The 15,357-nt window shown below is 39.7% G+C and overlaps 1 protein-coding gene across 1 annotated transcript in view; it reads right to left on the bottom strand.

Annotated features, from left to right (window-relative positions):
* plxdc2a (plexin domain containing 2a) overlaps nt 1–15,357 on the bottom strand; it is a 98,819-nt gene that overhangs the window by 36,628 nt on the left and 46,834 nt on the right. The window contains exons 6-13 of the mRNA XM_060919069.1: nt 11,798–11,897; nt 11,243–11,375; nt 6,953–7,184; nt 6,708–6,849; nt 6,409–6,484; nt 6,230–6,290; nt 3,645–3,744; nt 1,964–2,130 (exon numbers count right to left, since the gene is read on the bottom strand). Of these exons, the coding sequence (XP_060775052.1) occupies nt 1,964–2,130; nt 3,645–3,744; nt 6,230–6,290; nt 6,409–6,484; nt 6,708–6,849; nt 6,953–7,184; nt 11,243–11,375; nt 11,798–11,897 (1,011 nt within the window). The remainder of the gene's footprint in view (nt 1–1,963; nt 2,131–3,644; nt 3,745–6,229; nt 6,291–6,408; nt 6,485–6,707; nt 6,850–6,952; nt 7,185–11,242; nt 11,376–11,797; nt 11,898–15,357) is intronic.

The raw sequence follows: 15,357 nt of genomic DNA, 5'->3' as shown, positions 1-15,357 counted from the left end.
TGCGAGTTTTGGGTGCTGAGTAGGGCTGAAGCGAGCTGAGTCATGCTGCTCTGAGGTAGTCGAAACGCGAGCCGTGTCAGGCTGAAGTGAGCTGAAAAAGGGTAGTGGAAAAGGGCCATAAGCAGCACATCCCAGTCTGTGATGTCGTAGCAGTCCCTGAGGGCATCTTCCATTTCAGGGGACCACCTCCTGATGGAGCTACAGTAGTTGTTGCAGGCTGCCTTTGAACCAGGGGGGTGTACTTCGGCTGTAGAAGAACCAGGTTGTGGTCAGACTTCCCTAGTGGGGGGAGGGGTGTGACTCTGTATGCATCCCTCACATTAGCATACAGCAAGTCAATTGTCCTGTTGTTCCTTGTTGGACAATCCACAGCCTGGTAAAAAGCAGCCAAAGTAGAGTCCAAAGTAGCATGATTAAAGTCCCCAGAAATGATGATAAATGCCTCAGGGTGCTGTGTCTGCAGCCTTGCTGTGACAGAGTGAATCCTCTCACATGCAGTGGCTGCATCTGCCCTCGGAGGGATGTAAACACAGATGGTGATCACATGACTGAAATCCCTTGGCAGATAATATGGCCGCAGGCTAACGGCTAGCAGCTCCACGTCCGGGCAACATAAAACTGTCTTTACGGAGATATGTCCCAGGTTACACCAGCAGTTGTTAACCTAAATGATGAGTCCCCCACCTTTGCTTTTCCCACATGTGTAAGTGTCTCTGTCGGCTCTCACAGCAGTGAATCCCCGCAGGTCCACGTTAGCATCCGGTACAAGGTGTGCTAGCCATGTCGCTGTAAAGATAAATAAGCTGTTCTCCCGGTAAATCCGCTGGTTGTTCAGAGCGGAAAGCTCGTCGACTTTATTCGGCAGTGAGTTCACATTCCCCATGATAACGGAGGGAATGGATGGTTTGTAGCGCCGCCGGTTGTCCGCTAGCCTAGCCTTTAGCTTAGCTCCAGCTTTGCAGCCCCTGGGTTTCCTCCTCAGCTCCGCTGGGTTGGGGTGTCGTATCCCGGCTCATCTCATTGTTTTCAGGGCCAGCAGCTCCTCTCTCGAATAAGTGAGAAAACTGGCTTCTGGTTGCGTGTTAAAGTTAAAAATATCCATGTTATATAAGTAAAACACACTATGTCTTCGTAAGAAGAGCAAAAAAGTAAAAAAAAGTTGGAAAAAAGAGGTTTAAAGAGCTAAAAACTACAGAGCTACTGGAGAGGCAGCCGTCTCACACAGCGCCCATACACACATGCCATGACATGAATGTAGACTTCCAACAATGCATCCAGGTATTAAAACACTGCCCCCTGGAAGTTAAGAGGGGTGAAATATAACAACACCAACAAAAAGTGTTGGGGACAAAGCCAGGCATTTCAAAAAGTGAAGGAAACAAAATCAGGCATAGAAAAGCAAACAAATAAAAAATGTACTGGGGATGAATATGTCTGTATAAAAACAGTGGGGATAAAACCAAGCACATCAAAAAGTTGTGGGGACAAAACTGGGCATTTTATTAATATAGTAGGGACAGAAATGGACATACTGTATAAAAAATTAGTGGGAACAAACCTGGGGCATAAAAAAAAGGTGGAGAAAAAACTGGGCATATAAATAAAGTGGTGGAGAGAAAACCAGTCATATCAAATTGTAATGTGAACAAAATGGTGCATATCAAAAACTACTGGGGATATGTTCCCAGCTTGCAGTCTAAATTATGCCTATCATAATCATACAAAATCTGCAAATGATGCTTTATTATTATTATTAGCAAGTATTCCCTTGCAATACACTATTCTGTCTTATGCTCTCTAAAAGTAGCATTACCTATTGCTATGCAAAGAAATATCATGTGCATCGGCAGAACTTCATGCCCAATTAAAAAAACAAAACTATTAAACTCATTCTAAACTTCCTGTCTTTTTACACAATGCAGACTGAATAGATTGGTTCATCTATCTCCAGGCATTTACTCACCACTTTTTGACAGCTCCTCAATGGTAAATCTCAACTGAATGGCTGTGAAAAGTCCAAGAAACACGTTAAATCTTGTTGCCATTTCCAACAAGGAGAGCTCCGTAATCCTGAAACTGTGCTTTGAAACAGCACCTTTGAGGATCTCTAACTCCAGTAGCTCTGCAGCTCTGAGTGGCATCAGCAGTACATGAGTGCTTCTATCTGACACTTGCTCACATGCACTGTGCCTACATACAGCTCAGGCAACCAACTACTGATTACATCAGTGGGGGTGGTCAGACTACTGCCAGCCAGTTGCATGAACCAATATTGTCACATAAGTTTTTATATTTCGATGGACTGTGAGCCAGTTCGTTCAACAACAACAACAACAACAACCACTTTTTATTTGATTACATTGGAAGTTTAGTTTGGCTCTTTTTGATATGGCATGCATCTTAAAATTAAATGATTCTTGATGTCCAGAAAAATAACTGTAGGTCTGTGTATATACACTCAGTGATTTACTTAGAATTTTCTTTCCCAGCATGGAAATCTGAGATCTTTGGTCAGGTCAAATTGGGTGACCACAAAAGTAACAAATGACAAATTCTGAAACGTTCCTTCCATGAGTAATGTTTTATTCTTTCTCTAGACACTTTTAATTATTAGGCATCAGAACCACAATCCCTATATCAGTCTAGTATCATGGTTTAAGGGTTTCCTGAACATTAATGGCCAACACTGTGTCAGCACTATAAAAAAATATTACCAGCATGTTAGGATAGGGTTTTATTCAATATAACCATTCATCTTAAAATCCAGACATCCCAAAGTCCACAGACTTATTCTGATGCTAAGTGTTTTCTATTCTCTAATCACCACATTCCACATTTTCCATGTTGATGCTTCTCTCTCTCTCTCTGTGTGTGTGTGTGTGTGTGTGTGTGTGTGTGTGTGTGTGTGTGTGTGTGTGTGTGCACGCTGGCTCACTAGTGAGGAAACTGGCTGCTATGAAGAATGAGAGGCTTAGGAACGTGTGACATGCCTCACATGGCTGATAGACCCAGTAGTCAGGGAAAGATCTGTTCCGGAAGATTACTGTCTAGGACAGAGTTGGGGTCATTTCCACTGCAGTTTGGTTAATTCTAGATGTTTCACATATTTCCATGTGGAGTCAAGACATTTGTTTCTTCCTCCTGAATTCCTTCCTCCATGAACCAGACTGACCCGAAATGAATTGACATTTGCTGGTCCTTTATTGGAGCTTTATTTACTTGGTATTACAAAACAAAGGAATCAGATTTAAAAAAAAAAGAGCATTAATTTGATACTGAGTTATTATCAATGACAACAGCTGTTTCTTCAGGTTCAGTCTGTCTTTTCTTATAAACTATAAAACTGATCGTCCACCCTTCAAGTCTCCTGAATCCTGGAAAATAATATTTATCCACATTAAAGACATACAGTATATCCTATCATATTCAGCAATGTAGAGAAACAAAAAAAGTTTTGAATAAAAATTGTATGATCAGAAATGCATACCTCTAATTCATAGCCAGAGAGATCATAGACTGGATTTTCTCCCAGAACATCATGCTCACTATTACATTCTCTGTTAATAGTACAAAGTATTCAAGCCCATTTTTCTGCCATCTCCTTTATAACAATCCATACCATCCTTAACCTTACTGGCACATACCTGTTTAAGTGTCTCCTCTGTAGCACGTACAAGGCACTGCAGACTATGGCGATCATCAGTAATGTTACTGCAACTGCCACTCCTATTCCTATTCCTGAAACTTAACCCATGAGAAAAACAAGTGAGTATATACATTCACTGGCCACTTTAACAGGAATTTGTTCTTGATTCTAAGATTCCTGTTCTTGGCTACAGGAGTGGAACCCAGTGTGGCCTTCTACTTTTGCATGCTGAGATGCTTTTCTGCTCACCACGGTTATAAAGAGTTGCTATGAGTTGCTATGAGTTCCTGGCAGCTCGAACCAATCTGGCCATTTTCCTTTCACCTCTCTTATCAACAAGGCATTTCCACCTACAGAACTGTTGCTCACTCACTGGTTTTTGTTTTTTGCACCATTCTGTGTAAACTCGAGATACTGTTGTGAGTGAAAACCCCAGGAGATCAGCAGTTTCTGAAATACTCAAACCAGTCCATTTGGCACCAATACCTATGCCACAGTGAAAGTCACAGAGATCATAATTTTTCCTATTCTCATGTTTGAAGTGAACATTAACTGAAGCTATTGATTTGTATCTGCATGATTTTATGCACTGTGCTGCTGTCAAAGGATCGACTGATTAGATAACTGCATAAAACACCAGGTGTATGGGTGTACTTAATAAAGTAGCCAGTGAGTGTATACAGTAGGGTTGAGTAGTCTACTACCAAGAACTATCTGAATTTCAGATTGCACTTACTCATTTTTAAGAAACTGAGTTTAAAAAAGTGAAAATCTTTTCTGTTTCGGAAATCCTCATATGAAATCGAAAATTGCACACAATTTGAAATATACAAGTTCCAATCATTTTCTAAACACATACTAAACTACAACACAGTCCCTGTGTCTGAAATCACTCCCTACTCACTATATAGTGGACTATATAGTGAGGTCGCCATTTTGTAGTGCTGTCCGAATGTATAGTGAGAATTATTACACACTGTACATATTGCACTCAAAGTATCCCACAATGCGTCACGAAAAGTAGTGTACAACCAATGGTCACTAACCAAGCAATATATACCATCAAGCACTGCAGTCGCGCTGAAAGAAATCAAATCACAAGCCTCAAGTTTGATTTAATAAAAGGCAGTGGCAAAGAAGAAAGTATTCAACATTGATTTAAAAGAACTGAAAGATGCAGCAGACACAAAGTACTTTGTATTTATTATGGGAAATACGCTCAGTATAATATACACTATATTGCCAAAAGTATTTGCTCACCCATCCAAATTATCAGAATCAGGTGTTCCAATCACTTCCATGGCCACAGGTGTATAAAATCAAGCACCTAGGCATGCAGACTGTTTTTACAGTTTGGAGCTGCCCCTTCCTCTTCCAACATGACTGTGCACCGGTGCACAAAGCAAGGTCCATAAAGACATGGATGACAGGGTCTGGTGTGGATGAACTTGACTGGCCTGCACAGAGTCCTGACCTCAACCCGATAGAACACCTTTGGGATGAATTAGAGCGGAGACCGAGAGCCAGGCCTTCTCGTCCAACATCAGTGTATGACCTCACAAATGCGCTTCTGGAAGAATGGTCAAAAATTCCCATAAACACACTCCTAAACCTTGTGGACAGCCTTCCCAGAAGAGTCGAAGCTGTTCTAGCTGCAAAGGGTGGACCGACGTCATATTGAACCCTATGGATTAGGAATGGGATATCACTTAAGCTCATATGTAAGTCAAGGCAGGTGAGCAAATACTTTTGGCAATATAGTGTATATCACAAAAATACATGCATGTATTTATTATTTTGAAAACCCACCAGCCGACTGATCTGGCACATTTTAATTGTGCAACAATAATGACGTAAATAACAGCATGACGGAGTAGTGTCCAAAAGTGTTTTTTTCATTTTATCAATGAGCTCACTATATAGTCCTCTATATAGTAATTCCCTATATAGTGAGTAGGGAGAAGTGAATGAGTGATTGATTTCGGACACAGGGACTGTTAAAGGGGCTGGCTGGATCCTTCCCAGAATCCTCTGCTCCAAATAGGGTTGCTATTTTCCTTGTCAATACTAGCAATATTCCAAAAACCATTCAGCGACATGCTAGGCCATAGTTCTTAAACTGTGAGCATGAAATTGAAGATACAGTAGTTGAAGAAAAAAAATTAAGATCGTTTTTGAAGGGATCACTAACAGTGAATCTGCGGCGGTTTTACGACACAAAGAACTGGCAGAGTGGCGGCCATATGCTTTCAAAACGCAGTAGCCTGCATGAAACAACAATTTGGATACTGAGAAAGGAGAGCTGGCCCATTTAATGTAATCTCTTAACAAATAATGTGATATTGACTCAAATAATGTCATCTACACATTATGTATAGCCTATAATCATTACTGCTTTCAGTAAATAATGCCATTTTAAGGTAGTAAAGTAATTTCTTGACAAATGATTCTCCTGTAGCTGTGTGGTGGTCAACATCCATCAAGCTGTAGTTGATTATGTGTTTATGGACAATATGTCTTACCATTTGAAGGGGCTTCTGTAGTAGGTGGTTCTGGGACACATGACATGTAAGTAAGCTGTACGTATATCATCAATGGTCACATCTCCTCCAGTGGCCTTGCCCTTGTGATACTCAAACACAAACTGCAGCATGGAAGGCAATACTTGTTATACATTGATTATGAGTTCATATCAAGTTGAAATCATCTTTAATATGCATAAGGATTAATACCCAGAATGGCTCTACTTAATCAGTCTTCACTCTGGCACTCCACCACACATCCCCATGATCTGTCCAAATCAGATATCCAAGTCTGTCCCCATTGTCATGCAATGTCCTGTAAGAAAGAGGGTTTGAGTATGTGTATTAGAAGTGTTAAATATGTATTTTACTTGACTGCTCTTGGCATTATTTCTTGGTTCCCCCCCCCCTTTATTATTATAGGGCACACTGTTATTGGAGCCTAGCTCTGTTGTGTGACCGCCACCATTAAAAAAAAAAAGTGTTTATTTATTGTATCTGAGGTGGAAGCTTAATAAAATAAAATAAAATTTTGTTACCTGTTATTCATGTATAAATTGAGAGACCCTACATTTTGGCCATACATGTGGTACCAAAATGTAAAACACTGCCCCCTGTTGCCTGGGAGGAATATTTCACTGAGCAGTAATGCTCTGTCTCCCCAGTGTCCCACTGTGGTGTCTACATAGAAATAATAACTTACAGAAAAATCAGAAGTACACCATTATATCCCCATCATTATAGAAGTGGCAATGTATGACTTATAAGTGTTTAAGAAGCTGACCAATGGATGAGTTGGTGGTGTGGTCTACACTTGGCCCTATGCTGGGAGTTCTAGAGTTTCCCTGATTTCGGAGCCAGTCCATATCGTCCTCGGCCATCAAATTGCGCCAGTTGCACATGTTCATTTCAAAGTCACAGTGACCTGGACCGGTGCATGGGTAGCGTGACATGAGCACATCATCCACAGCTACAGTGCCTTGATCACTCTGTCTATTTATCCCCTCCACTACAATCTGAAACAAGAGCCATCCTGCTTAAGGACTCTCATAATAGCATTTCTCACTTTTTTTTTTTAATCTTGAATGTTGCGTAGATAGTATATAACATATATTACATATTATATGGATACCTGAAATTCTAAAGTCAAGTAAAAGTAAATCATCCAAATAATATATCTGAGTAAGATTAAGAAAATAGTGAGTAAAAAAAAATTGTGTAGCAATTACTCATGTTACTCGTTACACAGAATCAGAACAACAAAATAAAAAAATAGATAAAAATCGAAAGCTTGTGAATAAATGACAATATTCATAAAACTTGTGCATTCTTGAAAGCACACCCTATACACTATATAGTACATAAGTTGAACAGTTTTTCCATCTTACAAGTCAAAGAACGCAGTCTAAATTCTGACCCACTTATGAAACCACACAATATCCTCTAGTAGGTTAGGATCTAAAACATGTAGTCAAGAGGATTACAGGATGCTGTGGTATGATACACTTGGTTCATTTTGGACACACATTACCTTGATGAGAAGTATACATATCCATAACTAACTGCAACAATTTTTGGAACCCCCCCTTTTTTTTTTTGCTTTTCATGACACTAAATATAAGGTACATTATATAACTATTTTTTTACAATCTAGTGGGAAAATAGTTTTTCAGCATGTGGCTAGCAAGCGGGCAGCATGGTGATGTAGTGGTTAGCGCTGTCGCCTCACAGCAAGAAGGTTCTGGGTTCGAGCACAGTGGCCGATGGGGGCCTCTCTGTGTGGAGTTTGCATGTTCTCCCTGTGTTTGTGTGGGTTTCCTCTGTGTGCTCCGGTTTCCCCCACAGTCCAAAGATATGCAGGTTAGGCTAATTGGTGGCTCCAAATTGACTGTAGGTGTGAATGTGACTGTGAATGGTTGTTTGTCTTTATGTGACAGATCTGCGATGACCTGGTGACTTGTCCAGGGTGTACCCCGCCTCTTGCCCATAGTCAGCTGGGATAAGCTCCAGCTTGCCCGCAACCTTGCACAGGATAAGTGGTTATGGATAATGGATGGCTAGCAAGCTAATCTGTTAAATCATTTGTTGCTCTCCATAAATTCCTAAATGGGAAGGTTGATTACAGAAATATGAGTAAATGAAAAGAAGTGCAATGAAAAGCACATGAACAAATGTAACAAATGCAAAACATAATAACCAACATTATAAGCCTTATTTATTCTGTTATTTATAGACTTTACCCCTTTCTAATCTGAAATCACTGAAGAGGATATTTGTTTTCTGAAAGTTGGCCAAGCCTAAATGCGTTCCAGCATAACAATGCTCATGTGCACAAATGATGTCTATGAAAACATGGTTTACCAGGGATGGTGTAGAAGAACTCAAGTGGTCTACACTGAACCTTGACCTCAAACCCATTGAAAAACTTGGGGATTAATTGGAATTTACTGCCAGGCCTTCTTGTTTGACATCAGTGCCCAGCTTCTTGTGCTCTTGTGGTTGAATGAGCACAAATTTCTACAGTCGCATTCCAAAATCTAGTGAAAAACCTTCCCAGAAGACTGAAGGCTGTTATAACAGCAAAGCAGAAACAACTTAACCCTTTGATGCAAAACATATGCACACCCCTTCTAATGCACAACATGAGTCAAAAATGACCCGCATTCATTTTCCAGGTTATTTCATGCTGACTGAGTTTTTCTTTGCTCTATCTTTTGAAATCAATTTATTTTATGATTGAATATTCCAAGTATTCTTTAAATATCTTGTTTTTAATTACCACAAATCATTAATTTAATTTTTTCTTTCCTACTTTATGAACAAAAATACTTTTTATATTACTACACATGGGTCATCCAAGTGTGATTTAAAATTAAATGTCTTAATACTATAATAATAATTTGTTTCAAGTAATTACTTTAGCAGTGAATGGGGCCAGTTATTTATTTATTAACTATGTAGTTAGCTAAGCCAACTACAATAAAATTAGCTAACTAAAGTAGAATATGTCAACAGCTCGGTAGCTAATAGTAATTACTTGTAACTTTCTGACAAGTAATCTAGTCACTCTCAAGGTAACCTAAACATAATAATTTTTTTTTCTAAGGTAATGTTAGAACAATTGAAAAACATTACTTCCATGTATTAGATGGGCAAAGGGCGCTGTGCTGAGCTGTGAAATGTCTGACACGAGCACAATTCACAGTTCCCACCAAACGCTTCGTTTCTGACCCATGTGTGTAAACTTGATGTAGAATTACAAAAGCTGTGCTTGTTCATAACTTAAGAAAGGAAAAATAAAAATGATGATTTGTGCTAAACAAAAACAAGATATTTACTGCATATTTGGAAAAGTAAATGACAAAATGAATTTATTTCAAAAGTATATCATAGAAACACTCAGCCATACATGAAATAACCTGGAAAATGAATGCAGGTCGTTTTTGACCCATCTTGTGCATTAGAAGGGTAGTGATACAAAAAGGGTTTTTATTCAAAAAGTAAGAAAGGAAAAAATAAAATAAGGATGTATGATGATCAAAAACAAGTTAATTGAGGAATACCTTGAATACTGAATGATGGAATTAATTTCTTGCAAAGATATAGAAGATAAACACTCAGCCGGGTCACTTTTGACCCATGTTTTGCATCAAAGGGTTAATATTAACACCCATGGTTTTGGAATGAGTTTGGATTTTACAGTACTGTATATAATGACCTACTCGACAGCAATTACATTCACATTTTTCATTTGTCCAATTGAAAATTAAGTTTAAGATTTTGGGGTCCACACAACCAATTATTTTGAAACATTTCACACTTGTAAGTCATAGAAATCGAGCTCTTGGTCAGTCATGCACCATAGGTCTAACATGACCTAAGTGCAGACCTATAGGAAGACTGCACGGCTTAGGTGCCTTATTGGATAAGGCCTTTCTTTCTCTTTTATGTCGACACAGAGAAGGCGTTTTAAGGCCCCATCACACTTATTCGGAATTAGCAGGAATCAAGCAGAACCAGCCGGAATGAAAAATTTTTCAAAATTCGTGCCACATTCGGGCGGGAATTTCAAACTGACCAACATTCTTACAGCTTTGTAAGAATGATGTTCGAATACTTAGAATGCTCTTTGAACCTGCCTCGAATAATTCTTGCACATTCCGGGTGTATTAGCTTTCGAATGCAGTTCAAATGTAGTTGGAACACAGTAGGAATATTAGAATGCTGTTAGAATGCAGTAAGAATAGTTAGAATACTCGTACGAATGCCATACGAGTGCGGTTCAATTGCTGCCCTAATACCACCCGAAGTCTGGTCGGAAGGTGCCTCGAATGCTGTACGAATTCACCTCAAATGCAGTCAGAACACTCCCGGAATAGCCGGCGAATATGTTTTGAACGTCTAAGAATTCAAAGAGAATGCCGCTCGAATACTTAGGATGTACTTCGAATATCCCGGAATATATGAAGAATTTTCATTCCAACGGCATTCTGGCTCATTCAAGGCACATTCGGGACATTCTGGAAGGATTTGAAGTGGCTTGCCATTTCGATTTTCCCCTTGAACACGATCAGAATGTTTCGAATGCTGTTGGAATGCCGTAAGAATATTTAGAATGCAGTTAGAATACACTTCAAATACCGTTCGATATTTCTCCTCTTCGAATGCACCTCGAATGTTTTGAGCATGAGCAAAACATTCGGGCCGGCCACAAGAATGGGCCCGAATGTTTGGAATGCACTCAGAATTTTTAGAATGCACTTCGAATATCCCGGAATATACAAAGAATTTTCATTCTGAGGGCATTCCGGCTCATTCTGCCTCTAGTGTGACTACCCTATTAGACTTTGACTCCCACCTGGTGGTTGATATGATGTTTCACAGTTCAGGAAGGAGAAGTCATCTAGAGAGGCTTCATGATGGACAGCTTTATTGCTGTTATGTAGTGATGTGGTCGAACTACTGAAAATGATCTAATACCAGACAGAAAAAGGTTTCCATCAGTATAAATAAATAAATTAACTAACTGCACACACACATACACCCTATAGTGTTGCTGTTGTTTTCCAATTGCCAGGTGCTCCAGAGTGCAGTGCTTTTCAGTGCTGTTTGTGCGAGTCCAGAGTTGTGTCCTGTTATTCTCTTCACTCTGCATGAACACACTTAAACCTCCAACACCATCTTCTCCACCCAGGTGGAAATGAAACCTGAACACAGTGACAGCCCCATCATTTAAAGCTGTGTTATCTTTATGTTACCCATTCAGTCCACCTTCCAAAATTATCACTGCAGTATAAAGTGAAACAAAATAGCATGTGCACAAGAACCCAGTGCGAAATATGAGACAATACATATCCTGTAGCATGTACAGTATAGCATATACTGTATACAAAGTAAAAATAGTATAAAGTATAATCTATCCAGATGGAAGTAAAGTGGTCAAACTGTTGAGTCTGTGAAAAACAATAGGCATTTTTTATGGAAATATTCTCAGTGGGTGAAGGCAGAACACCAGCATTGCTGATCTGAATAGAAGTTAAATCACATAATAGCACCCTTAATGTATGGATTTCTCCTGTAGAACTAATATAATCTGAACAGGGCTTAAGTGTAATATGAAGTTACTCACAGTAACTGGCAGTATGGGGAGGTAGGTGGCAGTGATGGGCTCTCAAACTGCACTTCATTTTCAGATGGCACTGAACTCGAATTTACAAACATGTAGTGACCTGAGAAGAAGAGATAATTATAGGATAATATATGGTGTCTTGCAAAAGTATTCATCTCCCTTGATGTTTATCTTGTTTTGTCGCATTACAAGCTGGAATTAAAATGGATTTTTGGAGGGTTAGCGCCATTTGATTTACACAACATGCCTACCACTTAATAAGTCACATAATTACTTGATTAAGATCCACCTGTGTGCAATCAAAGTGTCACATGATCTGTCACATGATGTCTGTATAAATCAACCTGTTCTGGAAGGACCCTGACTCTGCAACACTACTAAGCAAGCAATATGAAAACCAAGGAGCCTCCAAACAGGTAAGATACAAAGTTGTGAAGTATAGCTCAAGGTTGGGTTATAAAAAATTATCCCAAACTTTACCATTAAATCCATTATAGCAAAATGGAAAGAATATGGCACCACTACAAACCTGACAAGAGAAGGCTGCTCCCCAAAACTCACAGACCAGGCAAAAAGGGCATTAATCAGAGATGCAACAAAGACACCAAAGATAACACTGAAGGAGCTGCAAAGATCCACAGCAGAGCTGGGAGTATCTGTCCATAGGACCACTTTAAGCCATACACTCCACAGAGTGGGGCTTTATGGAAGAGTGGCCAGAAAAAAGTAATTGCTTAAGAAAACATGTTTGGAATTTGCCCAACAGCATGTGGCAGACTCCCCAAACACATAGAAGATGATTCTCTGGTCAAATGAGACTAAAATTGATCTTTTTGGCCATCATGGGAAATGCCATGTGTGGCGCAAACCCAACACCTTGAGAACACCATTGGAAGCATGGTGGTGGCATCATCATGCTGTGGGGATGTTTTTCATCTGCAGGGACAGGAAAGCTGGTCAGGACTGAAGGAAAGATGGTCGGCACTAAATGCAGGGCAATTCTGGAGGAAAACCTGTTTGAGTCGGCCAGAGGTTTGAGACTGGGACAAAGGTTCACGTTCCAGTAGAACAATGACTATAAACATACTGCTAAAGCTACACTGGAGTGGTTTAAAGGGAAACATTTAAATGTCTTGGAATGGCCTAGTCAAAGCCCAGAACTCAATCCAGTTGAGAATCTGTGGCATAACTTGAAGATTGCTGTCCACCAATGCAACTGATCTAACTTGAAGGAGTTGGAGCAGTTTTGCCTTGAGGAATGGGCAAAAATCCCAGTGGCTAGATGTGCTAAGCGAATAGAGACATACCCCAAGAGACTTGCAGTTGTAACTGCAGCAAAAGGTGGCTCTACATAGTATTGACTTTGGTGGTGTGAATACCTATGCACACTCTAGATTTCTGTTTTTTCTTCTTAATTATTGTTTGTGTCACAATAAAACAATTTGCACCTTTAAAGTTGTAGACATGTTGTGTAAATCAAATGGTGCTAACCCCCCAAAGATCCATTTTAATTCCAGCTTGTAATGCAACAAAACAGGACAAACACCAAGGGGGATGAATACTTTTGCAAGACACTACATTGGTCTGGTGTGGATAAATACTTTGTAATTAAATAATATTCGTGCTTCTGTAAAGAACAGTTAGAAATATTCTGTGAGATTGTTAAAATAGGTTTGTGTTATTTGTACTGTATTACAGTGTAGGATCACCTGTTCCTGTTGTGTGTTCAGTTGGGGGTTCTGTATTCTCACTAGCTTTCACCCCCTGCCACTTATTATCCTGGCTTATGTCACTCCAGTTGCAAAGTCTGTACTCAAATGTACAGGGTCCTAGAGTTGCACAACCCAACAAGAGGACAAGAGATGAGGAGTGACTTTCTGTAAATAATAATATAATTTTTCAGAAGAGGACTGTCTCACCACGTGTCTCCTCATCTTCACCCAGTGGGCAATCTACAGTGGTATGCAAAAGTTTGGGCACCCCTGGTCAAAATTGCTGTTACTGTGAACAGTTAAGCAAGTTGAAGATGAAATGATCTCCAAAAGGCATAAAGTTAAAGATGACTCATTCTCTTTATATTTTAAGCAAAAACAATTTTTATTTTTGCCTTTTACATTTTCTAAATGACCAAAAAGGAAAAGGGCCTGAAGCAAAAGTTTGGGCACCCTGCATGGTTAGTACCTAGTAACATCCCCTTTGGGAAGTATCACAGCTTGTAAACACTTTTTGTAGCCAGCTAATAATCTTTCAGTTCTTACCTGGGGGATTTTCGCACATTTGTCCTTGCAAAAGGCTTCCAGTTCTACAAGTTTCTTGGGCTGTCTTGCATGCACTGCTCTTTTGAGCTCTATCCACAGATTTTCAATGATCTTTAGGTCAGGGGACTGTGAGGGCCAGGGCAAAACCTTCAGCTTGTGCCTCTTGAGGTATTCCATTGTAGATTTTGAGGTGTGTTTTGGATCATTTGTCTTATTGTAGGACCCATCCTCTTTTTAATTTCAACTTTTTTACAGATGGTGTGATGTTTGCTCCCAGAATTTGCTGGTATTTATTCAAATCCATGCTTCCCTCGACCAATGAAATGTGCCCTGTGCCACTGGCTGCAACACAACCCCAAAGCATGATCGATCCACACCCATGCTTCAGAGTTGGAGAGGTGTTCTTTTCCTGGAATTTGGCATCCTTTTTTCTCCAAACATACCTTTGCACATTGTGGCCAAAAAGTTCTATTTTGATTTCATCAGTCCACAGGACTTGTTTCCCAAATGCATCAGGCTTATTTAGATGTTCATTTGCAAACTTCAGACGCTGAATTTTGTAGCTAGGACACAGGAAAGGTTTTCTTCTGATGACTCTCCCATGAAGGTCATGTTTGTTCAGGTGTCGCTGCATAGCAGAACAGTGCATCACCACTCCAGGGTCTGCTAAATCTTTCTTTTTGCAGTCAAACAGGGGGTTTTATTTGCCTTTCTAGCAATCCAACAAGCAGTTCTTTCAGAAAGTTTTCATCTTCCAGACCTCACCTTGATCTCCACTGTTTCTGTTAACTACCGTACCACTTCTTAATAACATTACAATCTGAGGAAACAGCTACCTGAAAACACTTTGCTACGTTCTTGTAGCCATCTCCTGCTTTGTGAGCATCAATTATTTTATTATTCAGAATGCGAGGGAGTTGCTTAGAGGAGCCCATGGCTGTTGATTTTAGGGACAAGTTTGAGGAGTCAGAGAATTTATACAGCTTTGAAATCTGCATCATCTGACCTTTCCTAACGAAGAATTTGAACAAACCACAGCTCAATAAGCTAATTAAGGTCTGGAACCTTGGTAAAAGTTACCTAAGAACTCAAATGTATTGGGGTGCCCAAACTTCCGCATGGTGTTCCTTTTCTTTTTTCTCTCTCCAACTATACAAAACAAAAATAATACACAAATCTTGCAGAAAACGCTGAAAAGAAATGTCGTCTTTACCTTTATGCCTTTTGGTGATCAGTTCATCTTCTGCTCACTTAACTATTCACAGTAACCGACATTTTCAGTAAGGGTGCCCAAACTTTTGC

This window comes from Neoarius graeffei, chromosome 1 (genome assembly GCF_027579695.1).
Source record: "Neoarius graeffei isolate fNeoGra1 chromosome 1, fNeoGra1.pri, whole genome shotgun sequence".
NCBI lineage: Eukaryota > Metazoa > Chordata > Actinopteri > Siluriformes > Ariidae > Neoarius > Neoarius graeffei.
This window is presented reverse-complemented; position numbering and strand designations above follow the sequence as displayed.